General features: G+C 40.3%; 1 protein-coding gene across 2 annotated transcripts in view; it reads right to left on the reverse strand.

Annotated features, from left to right (window-relative positions):
* Positions 1 to 3,948: 3,948 nt before the first annotated feature.
* LOC148539024 (BTB/POZ domain-containing protein KCTD5) overlaps positions 3,949 to 21,741 on the reverse strand; it is a 35,933-nt gene continuing 18,140 nt past the window's right edge. Inside the window, exons 4-7 of one of the 2 annotated variants that reach the window (XM_088452012.1) lie at positions 18,930 to 19,025; positions 17,461 to 17,577; positions 13,605 to 13,730; positions 3,949 to 7,544 (exon numbers count right to left, since the gene is read on the reverse strand). In XM_088452012.1, coding sequence (XP_088308138.1) covers positions 7,515 to 7,544; positions 13,605 to 13,730; positions 17,461 to 17,577; positions 18,930 to 19,025 — 369 coding nt within the window. In that variant the 3' untranslated portion in view covers positions 3,949 to 7,514. The remainder of the gene's footprint in view (positions 7,545 to 13,604; positions 13,731 to 17,460; positions 17,578 to 18,929; positions 19,026 to 21,741) is intronic. The other variant, XM_088452013.1, reaches the window with a different exon arrangement.

The raw sequence follows: 21,741 nt of genomic DNA on the forward strand, positions 1-21,741 counted from the left end.
GTCGGCTCAGAGGTATGCTGCAGCCGAAGCCGATTGTGAATATTTAAATCCTGCAAGCCATCTGCAAGTGAGGACACTGAACGCTAACAGGTATCCTCCATACCATTACCAGAAAGGTTTTTCCTTTCATTGTTTGCAAGTTTCCAGTTTGTAAACAATCTCCCTGAGCATGTATCTGTATTGGTAACCCACGGAAGCACCATCAATAACTATAATTTTTTTTTCAGTAGTCCTATACTATAAAGTTATAAGTCGGTCGTCTGATTGATTCATTGATTATATTCTTTTATCACACACACGTGGTCCTGTGCAGGATATTTCTGTTTTGTGTCATTACCAGACAGCCCCAGCGTCTGAAGACCAGGCTTAATAACAGCATATTACTCCGGAGTCAATTACCTTCCCCAGTCGTCTGCCTCACGCTGCAGAGCAGTCTCAAACCTATAAGTGCGGTTACTATATTCTTTGGCACAGAAAGTGCATTTGAATCTATTTAAAACATTTGACTTGCAATAAAGGACTGAAAATGAGGGACAGAAATAATAGAGTCTAAGCTACCATGTTAACAATTGTGAATCCAGGACTGCGCATATTTCTTATGTCAGGGATCTTCAACCTTGGCCCTCCAGCTGCTGTGGAACTAAACATCCCAGCATGCACTGCCATAGTTTTAGCATGCTGTTATATGAAAAAGGTGGCAGTGCATGCTGGGATGTTTAGTTCCACAGCAGCTGGAGGGCCAAGGTTGAAGATCCCTGTCTTATGTAGTTATGTTATTTTACATGTTGCATTTTAGTATAATTGTACAATAACACTGGATTAAATTGTAACAAAGTACCTGTTTACTACACAGGTTGGTTTTTGCTTATTTTTATGGGAAATGTACATTTGAATAAATGATTTTTAGGATTTACATGAATACACCAGCACAGAATAGTGTTATTTTTGTCTAAATATAGTTCAACCTAGGAAACCCTAGGAAAAGCTTCAGATCACTGTATAACAGTTATCGCTCCCGATTTTCATCCCAACAACAGAAACAGTAGATGGCGAAAGTAAGAACCATTTATTTTCTTGCAGTTTTTCTTTTGGATGCAAGCAACATACATGTAATAAACACCCAATCTGTCAGTGCAGAAATACTTAAAAATAGTTATATGCAACAAAAACATGTTAAAAATGTTCTATACTGAGACAATACTTCCCAATTCTCTACTGCAGGAAAACAAAAAACACTGAGTCAGTACATTTTAATTCCCATGTTTGCAGCATTCTTAGGATCTATGCACTAAGCCTTGGAGAGGGATAAAGTGGATGGAGATAAAGTACCAATTAGCTCCTGTCATTTTTCAAATACAGCCTGTAACATGGCAGCCAGGGGTTGATTGGTTAGTACTTTATCTCTTCAAAACTTAGTACATAGACCCCTTAGACAAATAAAAATAAATGTACTATGCAGAGAGTAAATTGATGCAAGGGAAGGTGGCCCCATACTACCAATATAACAAGTAAAATGGATTGATATGGGCCATTTGAATTGCCCCATGTTTTTAGATAAAAACACTGTTGACCTATAAGCTCTGTATTAACCTATGGGCTTCCAAGCTATGTTTTTTTTTACCAAGGGATGTATAAAACACTAAAGTATCTGAGGGGAGGGACAGTCCTTCAAAAAGTTACCAGGATTCAAAGAATGATTAAAAAGGACTAGCAAAAGCCCTACATTGTAAAGTGCTCTGATGCATTTAATGATCAAGAAATATGGAATTGGGAAGCATAGATCACCATTGTGACACCTCAGAGTACTATGACGGGAATAAGACCTGCAGAAGACTACAAGCCTAGGAGACCGATCTAAGGAATATCTTGACCATTGTGGCTTTCAAGCTCTGGCCTGATTGCACACAGGTGGGTTATTATATATATGACCTGTCCCTTGTAAGTTATGCAAATTAAATGTGACAAACAAGAAGAGTTTAAATGTGGTTATTGTTTAAAAAAAAAAAAAAAAAAAAAACCGGTAATAACATATGTAGCCATTATTTAACAGCCTCTTCCCTCCTGGTTTGCTTCCATTTTTAATTTAAGCGACTTGCTCCTTTACTGCAAATGGCCATTCTACTGAAACGCCAGAACTGTGGAATGTTTTACCCCCCAATCTACCCACAGAACATTGTTCATAACATACAAAACGGAAGAACAGAAATAGTTTTGGTGTTCCACAACTTGTATAAAAAACACTAGGCCAGCAGCGTTCGGGATGGTTTTCACTTCAATAATAGGCTGAATGCGCGCAAGCACTCTAACACAATGGTTCACAAACCGGGGAACTCCAACATCCCAAAATGCACCTGTCACCCCGGGCCTTGGTGTCCATGGAAAAGGATGATTGTTTGTCAGGTGAACAAAAACGGTATAGCAGAGGGCAAACACCAACATAGGACAGACCAAGGACACATTTTGTACTAGTGCTCCAACTAAGTTATGCCCCGCATTGCCAAGAATATCCATGTCTGTGGTCCATCATCATATGGACATAAGTAACATATGAAGTGCATATTGGGGGACTGTTTGCTTCACTCAGTGTTTGGAAAGTTACAGAGCACAGACCTGGGAACGGTCCATGTGCACGCATTCTCATGGTTAAAATAGCCAGTTAAAGTTAACCATTTGCTCCTTAAGATAATCGAAAAGATTCTATTTAATACAATAACCTGAACATGCACAAGAGGCTCAGTTCAAATAGTCCTGAATAACTTGCATGTTACTTTAAAAATACAGCTACTTGCAACCAGGCAGTTTAACGAGACACTGAAAACTAATTGAATTATTGACGAGTATAAAGTACATTGAACTTTAAAAACAGGATTAGCTCACAGCAAGAGGCTTTCAGAACATGCCTGCCAATATATACTCACAGAACAGTGTAATAGACTGAACTACACCAATTGGTAATGTGTAATTAACATCACAAAATGCATCCGCTGCCAACAAGAACGAGAACATAAACTACGGTATAAGATTGTCACTGTTACTGGAAAATGGTAGGTTATAACAATGTGCACAACACAGTCATTAAGTGCATTGTTAGAACATTAATTCACATGCATTTGTACTCACTACTGGAACATATACATAAACTGGTGAACTGGGAGAGCGGAGTGCAGGGAGATTTGGGGAGTGGAGTGGGCATAACCCATAGCTCCTAGAGACCAGTGGTTCCCAAATGCCATCCTCAAGGCTGCCCAACAGTTCAGGTTTTAGAGATAGCCATGGATGAGCACAGGTGGTTAAATCAAATTGACTGAGGTACTAATTAAGCCACCTGTGCTCAACCATGGCTATCTCTAAAACCTGAACTGCTGGGGAGCCTTGAGGACCGCGTTTGGGAACCTCTGTCCTAGACATTTGTTTTTATTTTCTCAACTATAGAACACACACACTTATTGGTTGCTATGGGTTATAGCCATTTTCTTATGCACCAGTTTTCATAAATTATCTCTACTCCTGAACACTTGCCTACCCTCCCGGAACGGCTTATAAGCTCCCGAAAATCGGGTGGCGGTCCCGGCCAGCTGGAAAGATGGGCAAGCAACCAACATTCAAGGCCACGCGGCCGCCCACTTCCCCAGTGAAGTGGGTGATACAGGCGGCCAATGACAATGTGCGTTGAATCGAGTCATCGTGGCTCCCAGACCCGCCTACCTCTGCCCCCCACCGCCCCTAGAACCTCCCACCCTTGTTGAGTCTCCACCTCCCTCAGTGCCGACCTATCTGCCTCTTACTGGAGAAGGCAGCCCAAAGGCCGGCAAGCCTGGAAAAGATTTGTGTGCTGACGAAAGGTAAACAGCCGCAGTGATTTTATTAGGTAACAGTAATGCACTAGCAACTGTGTAATGCACCATAAAAGAAACCTTTGCAGATTTGTTGCACAGCCAAACAAAGTAGTTACAGATTAGCCCTTTATTTACTGCATTAAGTTTATTTTATTTTTTTAACAGACTCTATAGCCCTTTGCAACATGTCAAGTGATAAAAAAATAAATAAATGCCAACTAACACAAATAGTCATGAAATAACCATCTAGGCATACACCGTAATCTTAACCCATCGGTTTATACTGGTACACAAAATCCCAATTTGAGTATGTTTCTAGGCATTTGATGAGAAGGCCCTGCTTATTTGAGGCATGGCAATTTAACAGCAGCCCAAAAGGAATACGTAGCAGTTTGAGTGTTTTTTAAAAGTAAAAAAATTGGGTGTGGCGACAGTTTCAGCAAGCCATTATAATGTATTCATTACTGCATAGGAGACCATCTAGGTTTAAGCTTTGGAAATCCTTCAGATAGGTGAATGGAAGTTGTGGGATGCATGACATGATAGCCAGGTGCGTGCAAATTACCAAACGTTGGTTTGTCAAAGCTGATAATGATTGATGGCTCTGACCAATGGATTTAAAACCGCAACAGAAATAAATGCTAAACAAGCCTAAAGTTGCCGCTTTAAATCCATCAGTCAAATGACTTTAACCAACGTTTCGTAAGTCTTTCACTGGGTCTATTACAAACTGTTTAAGCATTAACAATAACAATGCACCAAACATGTATTTAACCGGAGTCTTCACAGACTAGGCTTCAGCATCTGAACTACAAATCCCAGCATTTTGTGCAATGATGCTCTATGCTGACATTTTTAGTTCCACTTCTGGAAAGCCACGGGATGCCCAACTCTGGTTCACACGTAGCTCTTTATATACTTGTTCAGTGCGCAGCCTTGAAATATATCTGAAAGTTAATTCAATCCAGGTAATAGCGCATATAAATATTCCTTTAAAGTTTAAACAATCTATAGGATGTGCCAAGAGCACAGACTGAGAACTGCAATAGTTCTACAGGAAATAGAATTTTGAACTTATTCAATTGGAAACCAATATAAATACTTGTGAACCTCAGAAGTTTCTGAAGAATGTTTCTAATGCACAAGTGTTCTAGATCAACGTCCTTTTTAATACTGCAATTTTACTATAGAATTCCTGTTTAGAAAAGCCACTTTACAGGCATCTACAGAATATGCAGAACTGTAACATGTCATCTGAAATGGGGACAGTCAGCCTTTTAACAATTTCCAACTTCAAAGCTAGTTTTAGTTTATGAAAGGTTATTACAGCAGACACCTACATAACAGCCTACTAGAGGTAGCAACACAGCAAATGTGTTGTCCAATACACTTTAGACAAAGCTATGCCAAAATCTGGACCTGCGCCTAGAGACCACTACAGTTGGATGCGCAGTCATCAGCTGACTGCAGTGATAAAGTCTCGGAGTTGTGGCAGTTCATCTTATCACTGAATGGTACAATCTGTCCGATCTGATCACTGAATCATAAGGTCAAATCTGTATTCAGTGTGGCTATTTGGTGATAATGCCAAACAGCTGGGTCTTCATATGTGCATGGCCATTTTTAAAGAACAGGCATCACATAGACAAGAAAAAATAAAGTATCAAACTAAAGCACTGTAATAGGATAGATAAAATATAATATTTGCCAATTCATTGTGTATTCACAAAAGAAACATTGAAACCTATATACAAACAGTAGATGTAGGGGAGCACCCGCTTCATGGGAATCTTAATTTTCAGAAGGCAAATTGCTCCGGCTACACTACACAACCCCCCCCCCCCCCCAAAAAAAAACAACAAACAAAAAAAACATGCACTTTCCTATACAGGAAATTATGATTTATGGATATCTTCTAAAATGACATTATTTAGAAATGGAGCGCATCCTTCTGCACCATTTATTAGTTCTTTACTTTAGCCTATTTTAATAAAAACCATAGATGGCAGTGCTGTCAATAGTCCTCATGAAGAGATTTAACTTGCGAGTCAAGTAACTTAAAAGATATCTGCAGGGTTAACATGAGAAACAAACATCAGAACAGTCAATCAAAACTATATAGTTAAGACTTCATAAGCTTCTGTTCTAAAAGACATTATGATGGTTTAAAAATATAATAAATTGAATATATCGACTGCTCCCCATTAAGGACGAGGCTATGAAAGCTTCACAGCACAGCTGCTGATTTAGTAAAAAACCACGAGTCTCACTCAGCACGTGGATGACAGCACCTCAGCCAGAAGAATTAATTAAACACAGTCAGCAATTAATGCGGTTAAAAAAATAATCTATTTTTGTCTTAAACTATATGGTCAATTGACTTGAGAGAACAGAAATACATTAAAAATAATAATCTACTGGGATAATGCCCTTTAAGACAAAACAAAGTTAGTTAGTTTTGGAGTTTGCCTCCTAAGAAGAGAGACTAGGTTTCTATGGGAAAATGTGATCACAGCAATTTATGAAGATACTTTATATTAAGCAATTTTAGGTGCCAATATTTTATTTTTTAAAATTAAAAATCAGCTAGTTTTGCCTTGTAAATAAAAATGTGGCAAAAATTGCAGAAAATAGCGGATCTCAATTAACTGGTTCTTAAATACATTTATTCCTAAGCGCCTCACTCCAAAGACATAGGCCAGGTATAAATCAATGTTACAAAGTGTTCTCTCGGAACCAGATGACCATACTTCTTTACAGGAGAAGAGACAGACAAGCAATAGGTCTGGGAGAAAAATTATTATATACATGTCCCAAGATGTACAAGTAGCTGATCAAATTCTGATTGATTCAGTGGCTTTATGAACAGAGATCGTGTTCAGTTGCTACACAATATATGATATTTCAATCTGTCCAGATGAACTGCACAGTGCAATAGACGGAGCTAGCAATAGGAGCTAGACGCATACTAATAGGAAACCTCTTATCATTTATTCCCTCACTGATCATGCAAAGACTAGTCTGTCAGAAAGATCATAAAATTTACATCACAAAATTATATATATAAACTTTTTTTTTTTATGGGTTTGCCAAGGAAGAATCATTTTTCTGGAAGAAACCTTTTGCAGCAATAGACAAGTTCAGTTTACATTTAACATGCTTAATGTTCCCTTTGCTGAAATTATGAGTGGTCTTGACTGGCCCACCTTAGTGGAAATGTCCTCAGCCACTCTTAGTAGGAAGTCACTGCCTACTTTTAAGTAGGAAAAAAGCCCCAAATATAATCACACGGCTGTACAAAAGTGTGGGACCATTGTGGGTCATGTGTAGTGTCAGAGTACTAACAGCAAGTTGCAGGTAAGGCTAGTACAATGGGATTTACTGAGTGCAACAGTTTAACCCTCCTCTAACACAGATGCTGTACAAAAGGCTATATGGTAGAGAAGAGAAAGGGGGAAGAGAAAAACAAAATAAGATACACCCATTTATCTAAAGTTCCTGTTTTATACCCTATTCACATTAATGAAACACTGAGGTATCCACCTCAAATGAATCTTTTCAAAACCGGTCAATAATGTACTATAAAGCAGACTTCTTGCGGTGATTTTTCATGTGAAGATTCACTGCTTGGAATAAAATTTAATTTAAAAAAAAAAAATTCTTAAAAAAAACAAAACTTCACATTCGGGAGCCTCTCTCCTGCAAGATCTGAAAAACAGAAGAAAAGTGTGTTAGCAAAGTGGAAATCTGAGAACGGGAAGGTGGAAAACCCATGATATAGGGGCTTATGCAATAGAGTCAGAGCTGCAGCGGGAACTCCTGCGAATCTTTCCCAGGGCTTTTTTTTTTGTAAAGCGGCAATCATTTTAGAGGCAAAACCAGCTTGGTTTTGCCTTGAAAATTATTGCTGCTTTTAAAACGAGAAGACTCGCAGGAGGTTCCTGCAGAGACAGCAGCATATTACATAACCCCCATAGTCTACAAAAATGTTTTAAATAAGCCATAGATGCAGTTTACATAACCAAAGCCGCTTAGTTTCTTATGATGTATTGTTTTCAGTATTTCAGAAATTTAGTTTGGAACAATAAAGTGAATGGATATATGTTCATGGTGCATCCACTTGTGGTTTTAAATTATACAACCACCCCCCACCACTCTATTCACTACATACACAGACATTACAAGCTCACTGCAGTGTTGGGTACTACTTCTGCACCTGGCTGCATAATTTTGCCTTTAAAAAAAAAAAAAAGTGTTGTGAAAGGTAGTAATGCAAAAGGATTCTGTTTAAAAACACACCCGTGCTAGAATTTTATGGTGTACTGTAATATAAGTGTTGTAAACTAACACTAATAAGAAATACTCTATTTCTCATTTGTGAGCTCTCCACATACTGATCAGGTGCAGCGTGTAAACACAGATCCCCAGATGGCCTGAGAGATTATAGGGATAACAATTTGCCAGTGTCGGCATAAATAATTGTTGGGTTCTGCGAGAGACATACAGAAGAAAACATTTGTGTGTACACGCAGAAGGCAGATCCGGCACGCAGCCTATGGAGGTGTGAGCAGAACCTGCTCCCAGATCGTCCCTTACATCATGCGATGACACTATGCAACAAGAACCTTCTTTGCATATCTCCATTTGTTAACAGGAGAAGGGTCTTCCAGGTAACCTGTTGCAGATTATAAAATGAGGTCTCTGGCCATACTTCAGGAGAAGCAAAACGTAAAAGTATTATGTTATCCAGAAGAATAACCCCCCCCCTCCCCCCCACTCATCTTCAACAAACGACCTACAATGCAAATGTAACTGTGGAAACTCTTAATCCAGACGAGATCTGTCCTTAGACCGATCTGTGAGCCACCATGTGCGTGGCAACATCTGGTTATTTACAAACACCGCTGAATTGGCAGGTCCTGTACGGCAGCAAGGACGTTCCTTCTGCTGCTTGGCAAGGACAATGCATGCATTGGGGAAGAGTCATAGGTTATCCAGACTTCCCATTTGGGCAACCATTCTATTCAATCAAAACCACATGCGATACAATGTTAGATAGATATGGTTACCCACCTATGCGTGTATTGGCACCTTAAGGGTATCAGCTGCTTGTTTTCCCTTTAGCTTTGTAAGGTTTTTTTTCTTTAATGCAATGTCCCATTCAAATGAATGCACTCTGCCTATACTTCTAGAAAGCAGGTTCCGTGCTCTGATAGACATTATAGCTGTAATAAGAGTTTAGAACTAGCAGCCAGCCTCATGCAAAGACAGCGCTATACAGACACCTGATCTTTCTCCACCTGTCACACTTCCAATTTAAACATCGGCTGAATAAAAACACTTTCATTCACACTATCCTTGTAGCAAAACACTAATATTGAAGAGCTTCATTCTCTAGCTGTTTTTCTACTATGAGTGGTTGTACATATATTTTCATAAATACATAATCCATTAGAGTTTGCAGTTATTACACTACAGCTACCAAACACTATTAGGTTTTATTTTCTGCAGTTAGCACAAGGGCTTTACACAGGAGAAGGGAGCAGTTTGTGCAAGAAACAAAACCTTTACCCTCTTACTCATGTAGCAATTCTGGGAGGTTACTATACAGAGGAAAACACAATATTTATTTGTTCTAATACAGCATTTCTATATAAAACAGGGGTTGGACCAAAAGCTACATTTTGAAGGTGCATAATGCACAGACTTATTTTTTTATGGGTTATATTCCAAATGGAGGTTAATCGTTTTATATGGATTGTGCTCAATCCTTGAGACCTCAAGCACAGTAATGGCTAAACCACACGTTAAAAATACAACTGTGAAATTATGGCTTACTAATGCTGCCCGTCCACTAGCAGACCATAGAAATGACAGCACGATTTAGACATTGTAATCGTGCAGTCGTTTCTTTGTCTGTGATAAGCCTGCACTGAACGAGCAGTTGGTCAGTGCAGGCTCATCAATCATCTGGCAACATGCTGAACCTGACGTTATCAGGATGACCAGCATGTTGGGAAGAGGATAGATGTCTAAACGACCAGCGGGCACGCGCATCGCTCAGTCGTTTGCAAATAATTTGCAAAAATGTCTCAAACGACTGAGCGATCGTTATCATTCAACTTAATCGTCTAGTGGATGGGCAGCATAAGAGACAGGGGCTATGGGCAGCTCAGCTGTCCTGAATGGGTGACAGGCTAAGAAGCTGCAATTAGGGGACAAGGCCTTGTCCTGTGTGCTTAAGGCTTTGGGAGAACCCATTGAGTCACATAATGTAGCGTGTGTCCAGACTGAATACAAAGTCACTAAGGAGAACAGGTAGAACGACTGGAAAGTTGGGGTTGGGTCAGGAACAGATATGGGGGGTCAGTGTGACTTTCGGGAAAGCTAGCGCTCACCAGTATATTACAACTTAATCTGAGTCATTCATATCGTAATCCGTCTCTTCGTCCTCACTCTGTGCCAGCATGCAGCATGCATGTGCAAGGAAAGGGAGCGGAAACAAAGAACTAGTGAGTGAAAAGAAAGTCATGCAAGCAAGAATACACAGGAAGAGAAAACTTAGCATGTCAAAGAAGAGGAAAAGAAAAAATGCAAAAAACAAAACAAAACCAACCCAGTCTGCCATTGTTCTCAGAAAAGCCTCAGCACAATCAGGAGACCCCACTCAGAAGAAGCTGGTGTGCTGCACTGTGTCCAGTTACTGAGCTCTTTGATACAAGCTAGCAGATCGCAGGGCAAACACCGGTCTAAACACTCAGCCACCATTCCTGCATCAAACACTTATACAGTGATGAGCAAAGACCACCACAACAACAAAACACTATGGCAGTGACCAATCTTTCAGCATTAACATACACATCTTATAGTGTAACCAAAACTCCCTCTATGTGGATCCTACAATCCTCTGGGATTTCCCGTTTGGAGCCACTTGTTGCCATGAAGGGACTCTAAGCAATCCCATTTTGATGTTGCGTTGCAGTGGCTTGCATTAAAAGCAAGTTATAGATATTGCTAAATGAGACTAGAGACAACTTGTAAAGATATTCACAGCTTTGCACATGAACATATCTTAATGCCAGATCTATTAAATTAAGATAAAAAGCACTGTAGTCTATTGCTATTGTGTAATGTTCATGCTTTTTTTAATTTAAGTTGCCGAAAGCACTAGACTGAATCTAGTAGCCAACGCATGGTTATTCCCATTACCAACAAGCTGCAATAGAGATGCTATCACAGCCTAAATTGCAGCAAAGTGGTAGGTATGTAGGAGACCTACATACATACCTGTAGTGGCCAGCTTACTACACATTGGTATCACACTAATGAAGGTACCAATAGTATGGGTGCACAACTAAAAAGAAGACAGTTCTCAAAGGGTGCGGGAACTCTATTTTCCTTTTAATTTTAAGATTACTGAAATACAACAGCAATCAACATATAATTACTATTAAAAACGGCAATATACAGTAAGCAGGCGCAATACAAACAGAAATTAAAGTGTTGTTTTAGAACTCAATAATAATGGGGCCGTTCCATGTTAAGTGGACCAGAGGTCCCCACCTGACCATCTTCAAGTTTGACAGTTAAACCCACTTCAAGGGCTGTAGTTTTGCTACTATTGCATACTGTGAACTACATTTTCGCCAAAGTTAGTCTGACTTTCATGTAAAATTGTATCAAAATTCGAGATGGTCAGGTGGGGGAAGAGCTTCAAAATATTTTCACTTGACATGGAATGACGCAATGGTGACAAGGAAAATAAACATGCATTTAGTAGTGTCACAATTTTGCTTCCTTTCCCCCAGAAACACTGATCTTTCCCAGAGCTCTGTTCTCAAGCTCAATGAGATTTGAATCTTCTTAATTTAAGATTTTGGGAGTGTAGTGTTAAGACGAGGGTTGCGCAACATCATTGGGGGTGGGGTATCACTTCAGCAGGGCTTGGCCAGATATATACACTACCAGAAACAGAGCAGGAAAACAGGCGTCAGGTGCAACCACCGGGGTTTGCTTGCTAGTCAAGTCCTGCAGTGGTTCCAGCAGCAAGAACATTTCTTAAGGAAGTTTCCTCCACAGATATCAACCTAACTGAACTTGTATGGCATGATCCTAATCATTTACAGTGTTTACATGCCTTCATATAGGCCAGAGGTTCCCAAACACGGTCCTCGAGGCTCCCCAACAGTCCAGGTTTTGGATATATCCATGGTTGAGCACAGGTGACTTAATTAGTACCTCAGTCAATTTGATTTAACCACCTGCGCTCATCCATGGATAGCTCTAAATCCTGAACTGTTTGGGAGCCTTGAGGACCACGTTTGGGAACCTCTGATACAGGCTGTTGTGAGAATAAATGGGGATCTACCCTCTATGACATAGATTTAGGTAATAAAGTGGCCACTTTTTTCTAGAGAACAGGAATTCAGATGGTCTTTAGTCTAGTTTTTAAATCCCAAATCCAGTACAGCAGAAGAGTGGCGACTTTGTAAAGACAAAGTAAAGCTTAAAAACACAAAAAATTTAAACATGTGCAACAAATGATACAATAGCATAATGAAAAATAAAACCACACATACACAAAATGTAGGTTTTGTGAAGAGTCATTAAACACGGGGTATTTTTGCAGATTAGTTATATGGCTACTTTAAAGAAAAAAAAACCACTGTTCAGTCTACTAGATGTGAAAGTCTAAAGGGGCACATCCACTAGGCGACAATGAAAAGACTGAACGATAACAATATCATTATGTCGTTCATTGTACTGTGCAGTGCCTACACTGAACGATATATCGTTCAGTGTAGGCACCCTCCATCATCCTGGAACATGGCCAATCTGTCTTTATCGGCAGATTGACCGGCATGTTCGGGCAGTGATTGATGTCGGAAACGACCAACGGAAGCGCGCATCGCTGGTAGTTTAAAACATTTTGGTGCACGATTAATGAGCGATTGAATGATAATGATATCGTTCAATTGCTCATTGATATCATCGCCTAGTGGATGTGTGCCATAAGACTCTTACAAGCTGCTCCTAATAAAAGTCTAAAAGTAATAATAGGTCACCTTTTTGTAGGACTAGAAGTACCCTGCACAGGGACCGCCTATTCCTGTACTGCGTGAAGGCACCCTTACTAATGCTGGGCATACACTATACAATTATCTGTCAGATATCTGTCCAATCTGGCTGGTTGGAATGAAAACCTGGTAATGTATGGGAGCACATGACAGTCGATCATATGGTCTTAAACACTGGAAAACAGACAAACAATTGTTCAAATTGGTTAAATTAGTGTGTTTTAACCATTTTGTCTGACCGACCATTTTTGACGGTTTTCTAGTGTTTGTGAGCAAATGGTCGATTGTCACTTGCTCCCATACATTACCAGGTTTTCATTCCAACCAGCCAGATTGTACAGATAATTGTATAGTGTATGCTCAGTGTTATGCACATGAACTGAAGCAGGCCACAGCAGGTGACTATGCTGACTGTGCTTCTAACATTGAGCTGCGTTGCGTTAGGCTGCCGACACAGTAGCTCATTTGTCCCGTCCACTGGCGCGGAATGATCTCTGGGCAGACTTTGACCTTCTGTAGCTGCCTTACTTTGCAGCAGTGCAGAGTATGGGGGTCCCAGTGGTGGAAGTTTTCACAAAGCCCCCCAATTAAAATGGGAATTTACTTTTATTAGAAAAAATATCACCAAAAGATCAATACTTTACACAGAGCAACAAATATTAATGAAAGGAAAAAAGAAAAACACACTTACCTTTGCCTTTTCACTAGGTTCACTAGTTGTGCCGTATGGGGTATTGTGTAACTCTTTTGATACTACACACAAGAATTCTGCCTGATCTTCATTTCCGTAGTTATAGGAAGAACCAATGCTGACAAGCTTAAAAATTAAAAAAAAAAATAATAATTAAATGAATTAGGACAAAACTCATGAACAATGCATGAATGTCAGCAGTTGGGGGTAGGGGGAATTACCATAAGCATTACATACGCAGAGAGAGAGCACACCAACAAAATATTGAAAGAAAATTGAAACCACAATTCAACATTACATTTAACTTGTTTATTGTTTAAATTCCTAAGTTTCAATACTAGCACAAGAAGTCGTTTTTTCAATGAGCTTTACATATAATTGCATGTATACTAAATAGTCATTACACAGATCACATGCAATAAAAGCACAGACAGTGTCGTCAATATGCAGTATCTTTGTGATAAAAAGGAAGCGTACTTCCTGCGTGAATCTTTTTAAGTGCCAGTTATTAAAACTATGGTACAGCAGTAACACTAACCACACTCCCGTTAAGGCTAGTGCAGCACACCTCTACTCCATAATGCTAGTGAATAGGACAAGAGAGAGGGAGCAGGAAGTACATGGCTAGTGCCACTCAAGTTTAAATACCTTTACTTTAGAAAATAAAAAAGGTATAAAAGGAAATTGAACAGATTTCAAATATTCCGCAATATCCCAGCCAAATCTTTTTTAGAGTTGAGGAAGAACTATGGCATCCGAGGCAAAAACACTTCCCAGTTTTGTATCAAAGCAAATGACATCCGCATTAACATGACAATCCGCGATGACTGTTTGGATGTGGGCTTAAAACTTGTAAATGCACCCTTGGGGGGGGAGGGGGTAAGCTTTTCTACTGTTTCAGAAGCTCTTACAGATGAGATTATCATCAGTAGTTGCGTTAATAAGTATATCCACAACGCTTGTTTGCGTCGTTATGTGTGATTTAGAACTGCCTAGAGTTAGGAAAAGGCATCACAAGCAGGACCGGATCGCTGGCTGGTATTAGCACTACAAGTATACATAATTAAAACAGAAACATATATATTATATATATTACAACCCACTGGTGGAAAAATGTGTGAAGACTCTGCCTCACTCTAAGACAAATTTTTAAATATGTTTTGTTGCTGTGGACTATCAAAAGCTTTCCAAAAAATGTACTATACAAAGTCACTAACCTCCGGGTTACAGGAGGATATGACAGATGTGCTTACCTATAATAATTACTCTTCCTGGAGGGGAAAAAGGAACTCTAAAAGGAGCCAGTCTATTTTTACGTGATGAGACAAAAAGATATACGATCGTCCACATGGAGAAAGTACTAGGCTTCCTCAGCTGTTGCTGCAACAGATCATAAACACAAGCAGGTGTTGGCAATTCAACTAAGGTAAGGAAGGACAGAAGAGCCCCCCGGTTATGGCTCAGTTTTCTGCTGGTCATCAGCTATGCCTCAGCTTTCTATATCTATCACCGGAATGGGGCCCTGCTTTGCCTAGTGACCACCAGTGAGAGCTACATACAGCTGTGTCCTCATACATCGTTACTGCATTCGCTCCAAACAGCCCCTCTCGGCGCACCAGGTCCCGTGCAAGTCTGCTAGCATCGATCGTTGTTTCCCAAAAATGCTTGTAATGATGGGCATACACTATAATTATCTGGCCGATCCACCAGATTGCAGTGTATGCGGACGACCAATCAAAATATCGATGGGACAGGCATGCCCGATCATCCAGCATGCTGGTTCAATCTGATATTTTCAAAGTGAAAGTCAGCCGCTTGGAGCAGTGCATGTCGAGCTGTGGCTGACTGACAGACATTGCCCTGTTCCTTCACAGGGAAGACACAGGGAAATGGCTCCTGACCAGATGATGAGTGCATATATCAGGGCCAATAGCCAGATCTCACAGTGCATGCCCGTGATATCTGCTGGGTGTCAGGCTGCCAGTTAAAATGCTTGTCAGTCCAACAGGCATTTTATCTGGCAGTGTATGCCCAGCATTAGTCGCGATGTGACTAGGACGCACCAGGAGACAGCGCTAATTAATTTGATATGCGACACTATATCTGTGTGCGACAGTCTCTGAATCCATATGCAAAGTTCTACAATGCAGGGGCAGTGGCTTTATCCCATGCCAAGTGCCATTGTGCTTCGTATACAGACTCCTGGTGCATCCTAATCCCGCAGCACTGCGACTAGGACACATGCGCTAGCAGAGTTGCACGGAACCTGGCTGCTCACTCACGTCAGGCACCTCGTGGTGTATTGAGGCTAGATGTATGAGGACCCATCTGTATATAGCCTGGGCAGCAGAAGAGTGCCCATTTGGCTTACTAGTCACCAGGAACAGGTATTTGCCTTGTTTATAGTGTCGAACAGACCCTCTGACTATAGATGACCTTGTTATCAGGGTGTCTGCACATCAACTCACTGAGTAGCAACAGAATAGCTATTTTATCATCTTATGAGAATAAAAACCGTCATATTTCTATACTTAAAGATCAAGTATATTAGAAGATTACTTTGACAGATTCTGGACAATGACAACTACATTGGTTTCTTGTCTGGAGAGATGAGATGTTGGCAGTTTATGGACAGAGGAGGTTAATGTATACAGTCCTACACAACACAGTATGAACTCATGCTGAGAGCACTTGGCAACAGCTACAGATTGCAAGCACCCCCCAACTCTGACATTACACCTTCCAGATAACATGCACCACAATGGGTTTAACAGGAATGCTAGGACTTCCAACAAGCAGGAATGGAACAAACAGGAGACAGAAGAACTTTGCAAAGGGTCCATTTCAAGCTGACCAGCACACTGCCTACTGCTTAGCCGGTTCCAGGAGTATTAGCTAATGTTCTCTACAATAGCTCAACCCAAAAGATTAAATGCCAAGTTTATTATTTATGGACTACTGCAACGCCCCCAACCTAATACTTTGCTAACAGGAACCCGAATCTCCCACAAATTACTGTTACAGGTAACACTCCAGTGTTCTCCCCAGATTTAAATTTCATAGGCGCTCCACCCAGCTTTTTTTTTTTACATGCCACCCGGCACTATCCTGCACCAGAGTGTCTAACGGCACAGTAACCGAAATACCTCCTCCATTATTAAGAGGCAGGACGCTGTTTGGATGGCAGGAACATTGCAGACAGGGTAGATGGAGATTATACTGCATCTGTGCCCAGCCAGCAAGTGGGCAATATCTACAAGAGTCTTTAAATATTCTAATCTGTCCAGACAGCTTAGACTGCCCCACCGGGCTACTACATAATGCCACCAGGCTGGCAAAACTCTACCCCTGGCAGATCATCCATGGCACAGAACCATTGATGCACAAAGAATAGTTGGACAAGAGGTACTGAAAGCAGAGTACCGAGTATTTATTTGTGGGAAATGGGAATTAAAAAGTCTGAAGAACCGATCTCTAAAAAATAACCAAATGTTCAGGGAAAAGGATTTACTACAAAAACAAACTGAAAATCCATGGGGATATAAAGGTTAATGTCACTCATGGGATTTGGAGAAGTCCTAGGTCTTAAACAAAATAACCAAGTAAAAAGGAATGCAATTCAGAATGTGATTTCCATAAAAAGAAAAAAAAAAAACGCAGAACAGTGAATGAGAAGGAAGAGCCATAACCAAGCTGAATTAGATCATTGTCAGTGGGTTTAGCAACATACAAAACACTGCACCCATTGGCAGCCTACCCCCAGGTCAGAGCACTTTATGCAAAGCCATGCAACATGTACACAATACGAAGGAGCAGAGAGGAAGAGTGGGAGAGCAGTGTGCAGAGTAGGACACACCTCGCCGCTGCGCTTCTGTAGGCTGGTCTCCTCCCCTTTCACTTCCCTTGAAACAATGAGCAGAAACTCTGTCTGATGATCCCGCCCGCATCCATACAGGGAACCTATGCTGACAAACTGCAACCAGAGTAAATACATAATGACCACACTGGACAATGCATACCAGCCAAAGCAACATACACACACCACTGCACTTCTATGCTGCTGCAAATCTGGGGGAAGAGGGGTGGATATTTCTAATCTATATTGATAAAATGGCCGTTACAATAAATCAAATGACCAGCAGTTTAGGACAGACATTGGTCGTGCCCAACATATGCAAATATAACTCCGAGCCAAATGCATGTCCTGACACTAGGGTGTGGGCCCAAACTATTCTGACCGATCAGTTTATTGGCCTTCGACATGCCCGGGCAGAAAAGGACTGGTATGATGGACGCAATCCTCAAATAGCCACTGTAAGAGATAGCTGTTCAGCTTACGGTCAGGGAAAATTTGCACCAATAGATCGTGTATATTATTTGAACACTAAGGTTGTTTTTTGGCAGCAAAAATATCAGTCAATTACTGGCAGCTCTACTCTGTCAAACGCTATATATAAATACACACTAAAACAGAACTTCACTTATTAGCGGATCAATGGAAATTTGTGTAAATCAGTAAGGCCCAACCAGTGTCCGAGACACGCATGTAAGAGCAGCAGGCTGGGTGTGTCACAAGAGTGTATGGGCTAATGAATGAAAACTCTTTATAAAAACATGGATATGCAGTCTACAGTGCAAAAATAAGCTAAACATTTCATGTATTCCAACAGGTGAGCACGGAAACAAACTTTAACCGTGTAAAATTAGGCAATTTTAAGTGCTTTAAGTCAACAAAATGTTTCCCCGATATATTTATAGGTCAAGAGACTATTCAAACTGTTAAAGATACAACTTTACAAAATAACACAAACAGCCCACATAAAATTAAATAAATCGATCTGGCTTCATGACCCACATATGGCCAATGTAGGAGCTGATTCTGTCAATATGGGACATTAATGGGCATATTGATCAAAAGGCCCCTTTGTCCAGCAAAAAGAAAATTATCACCATTTTAAAATCATATTAAACATCCCTTCTACATATGCGCACGTGTAGATTTTTTTAAATTATTATTTACTTAAAAGCTTTAGATGTTCAAAACCATACTTTGCTCAAAGACGAGAAAAACAAGACTCGTCACCATCATGAGAGAAGTACAGGTATTGCTATGACACAAGTGCCGCATTAGTTGTTGATATAGGCTTTGCATATGGCAGCCATTGCATCATTCTGTCAGTAGGGGTTACCTCTAGCCATAATCACTGACTTTGGTGAAAGGAGAAAGTGCCATATTGCTGTTGGGAAATAAAAAAATACCTGGTTGTCACCAGCAATAAGGCTTTTCTCTCGTTAATAAATCGGCCCTTTAGTTTCATCCTTTACCTGTTCGAATTTCCAGCCGTCAGACATTGTTGAGACCATTTGGGTGAGTTCCTCTTCTTGACACTGAAGCACTCTGTAAACATGTTTAATGGGCACCTTGTAATAGAAATAAAGACATTCCGTAAATAAACCAAACTGGTCATGTTTTATAGAATGGAATTCTAGTAAAGAAACCTTACGCAACCACTAAGCCTTCTCTCCAGGTTTTACCTCTATAGTGGAGTACAGTACTGTTGTAGAGCTCTTCACTTAAAGAAGATTGGGGCAAGCATATCAAGTGGCAATGACTCCCCATTTCCTGGGAGTATTAACGAAAAAAGGTGGTTATTACTGCTCATGCATCATGTAACAAAAGGCAGTGTGGAGAAATCGGATTTCTCCAGCGACGCCTATGGTTTCTCGCAATGACGCTGGAGTTTGATGGTCAATTACTAAGCTTTTTGTCACTTCTCTAACACACAGCACTATCTGATGATGGCAGCATGGTTACCTATATGTCCCACAGATGTCTCATTGCACCATCCATGCCAACTGACATCTTGTGTGTGTTTTCTCTAATCTCGAGCATGCACAATGGTCCACCCTGGGGCCAATACGATACAAGAGCTTCTGAGATGACCAGGGGGAGCAATTTTTGGCACCCCTACTCCAGCGACTGTCAGATTAGTACATTCTGGCATTAAATCTTCCTGCTTGGCAACAATAAACAGCAAAGCCGAAACTGTGACAGCTATGACAGACCTTCATACATTTGTCCCAAAGTCCCAGTAAACCAGGCGCTAACATACAAATCAAATTCACATTTCCATTTATGTATGACAATCCAAAATAGAAAACATTTTTGAAACGTCCCATATCTTAGCTGGTGTTAAGGAATAGGGGTCAACTTGGAGATCTTATACTGTGGAACATAAACAAGCATATGTGTGTGTGTTTATTAATGAGTTACAGAAAAAGATAAAGTGATTTGTATATTAATACAAATGTTATCATCCAAGGAAACAATGTATCATTATTGGAACTATTATTCCAATTTTCATGCAATTGCCATGTGAAGAGGATCCTTAATGATTACCATGTGTCAGTTTGTTCCCCAATCTTCTCACTGCAACATGCAACCCAGGGGCTGTGTGGCTAAGCTGGACGCAGAACTTTAAGCCTGTCAGTAAATGGGAGCAAAAGCTAAAAAACACCATCTCCAAGAATCAATCCCAACACAGCTTTCTGATCAGCCTCATACCTCTAATATTTCTGCATGTAATTAGCAACACTTATGAAGCCACATGCATTTACAAGTGTTTAGCGGGCCATTAGCCTGGCTTAGCAAGCACTTGTCAGAGTAACAGATCCTCTGGAGTGGATGCATATAGTGCATAATAAAATGCATGCTCACCTTACAAAAGGCATGTAATCACTATTCCGCTCACCACCCCCCTTATGGATTATGGCCTCATCGCACTGATTATCTTATGAGATTATCTGGCTAGGAATTCCCCAGCTCACTCTACAAATGACACTTATCTCTAGCTGCGAATAGTCCCCTGTATAACACCACCCATTAAAATGAAGCGAGATGGAGAGAGAGAATGAGTGTGTATAATATATAAATCTATCTAATCTATCTATCTATCTATATCCACATATACACACACACGTGTGTGTATGCATGTATGTGCGTGTATATATGTGTATGTCTGTACGTGTGTATATATGTATGTGTATATATGTGTGCATGTATGTGTGTGTATGTATATATATATATGTGTGCATGTGCGTGCATGTGTGTGTGTATGTATGTATGTATATATATGTATGTGTATATATGTATGTGTGCGTGTGTATATATATGTATGTGCATGTATGTGTGTGTATGTATATATATGTGTGCATGTGCGTGCATGTGTGTGTGTGTGTATGTATGTATATATATATGTGTGTGTGTGTGTATGTGTGTGTATATATGTATGTGTGTGCGTGTGTATATATATGTATGTGTGTGTATATGTGTGTGTATATGTGTGTGTGAAGGCACAGATGCTGTCAGTGTAACTGCCAAAGCTAAAGTTGAGATTCATTATCTGGGTGACGTCAATAATCTCGGTTCATAGAGTGTTTTGTCTGTTCTTGTCGAGATAAAATATATACGGAGGGCACTGTGTTAACGTTGTCCAGTATCTGCTGGAGAGGACTTCCTTTTAAGGAACATTTTGTGCATTTTAGCTCCCTCAGTTTACTGAAATGCCAGCAGTCAGAACAAATTGTTGATGCTAGAAGACAAAGCAGTAAAATAGTTTGACTCTCCGAGGCACATACTGCAAAGTCAGGAGAGAAGGGAACGCTCTAGAGGCTGAAATTTTTATTCTTTATTCAGTTTGTGTTTTTAAATTGCGTTGCGGCACCATGTAAACATGATTTTTGTAGGAAAAAGCACGTTCATGTAGAAATTAAAAGAAAAAGAAACTTATTTTGCCAATGTTTTCTATCTGTTCTTCTGAAGAGATAAATGCAGGGATGGCAGCCAAACTACAACTACTAGGAGAAAAACCAAGGTCAAGTAAAAATCACTAGCACAAAAACACCTAATAGGCCACGCTCAGAACTGCCACTTGGAAGTTTTACGTTAGACGCCAATGCTGTTTTTAGCCGTCGCCACTGAAATGCTCTACTAAACACTTACATGTTTCTGTATAGAATAGCCAAAGGGACATCAAAACAAAGATCTACAGAGACACATGGGAGAAACATGCCGTCCGGACACTGTGGCCGTATATATGCCAAGCAGCCTCTAGAGAGGGTCACACAACAGAAAGGA

This window comes from Taudactylus pleione, unplaced genomic scaffold (genome assembly GCF_031769625.1).
Source record: "Taudactylus pleione unplaced genomic scaffold, aTauple2 ptg000032l, whole genome shotgun sequence".
In the NCBI taxonomy this organism is placed as follows: domain Eukaryota; kingdom Metazoa; phylum Chordata; class Amphibia; order Anura; family Myobatrachidae; genus Taudactylus; species Taudactylus pleione.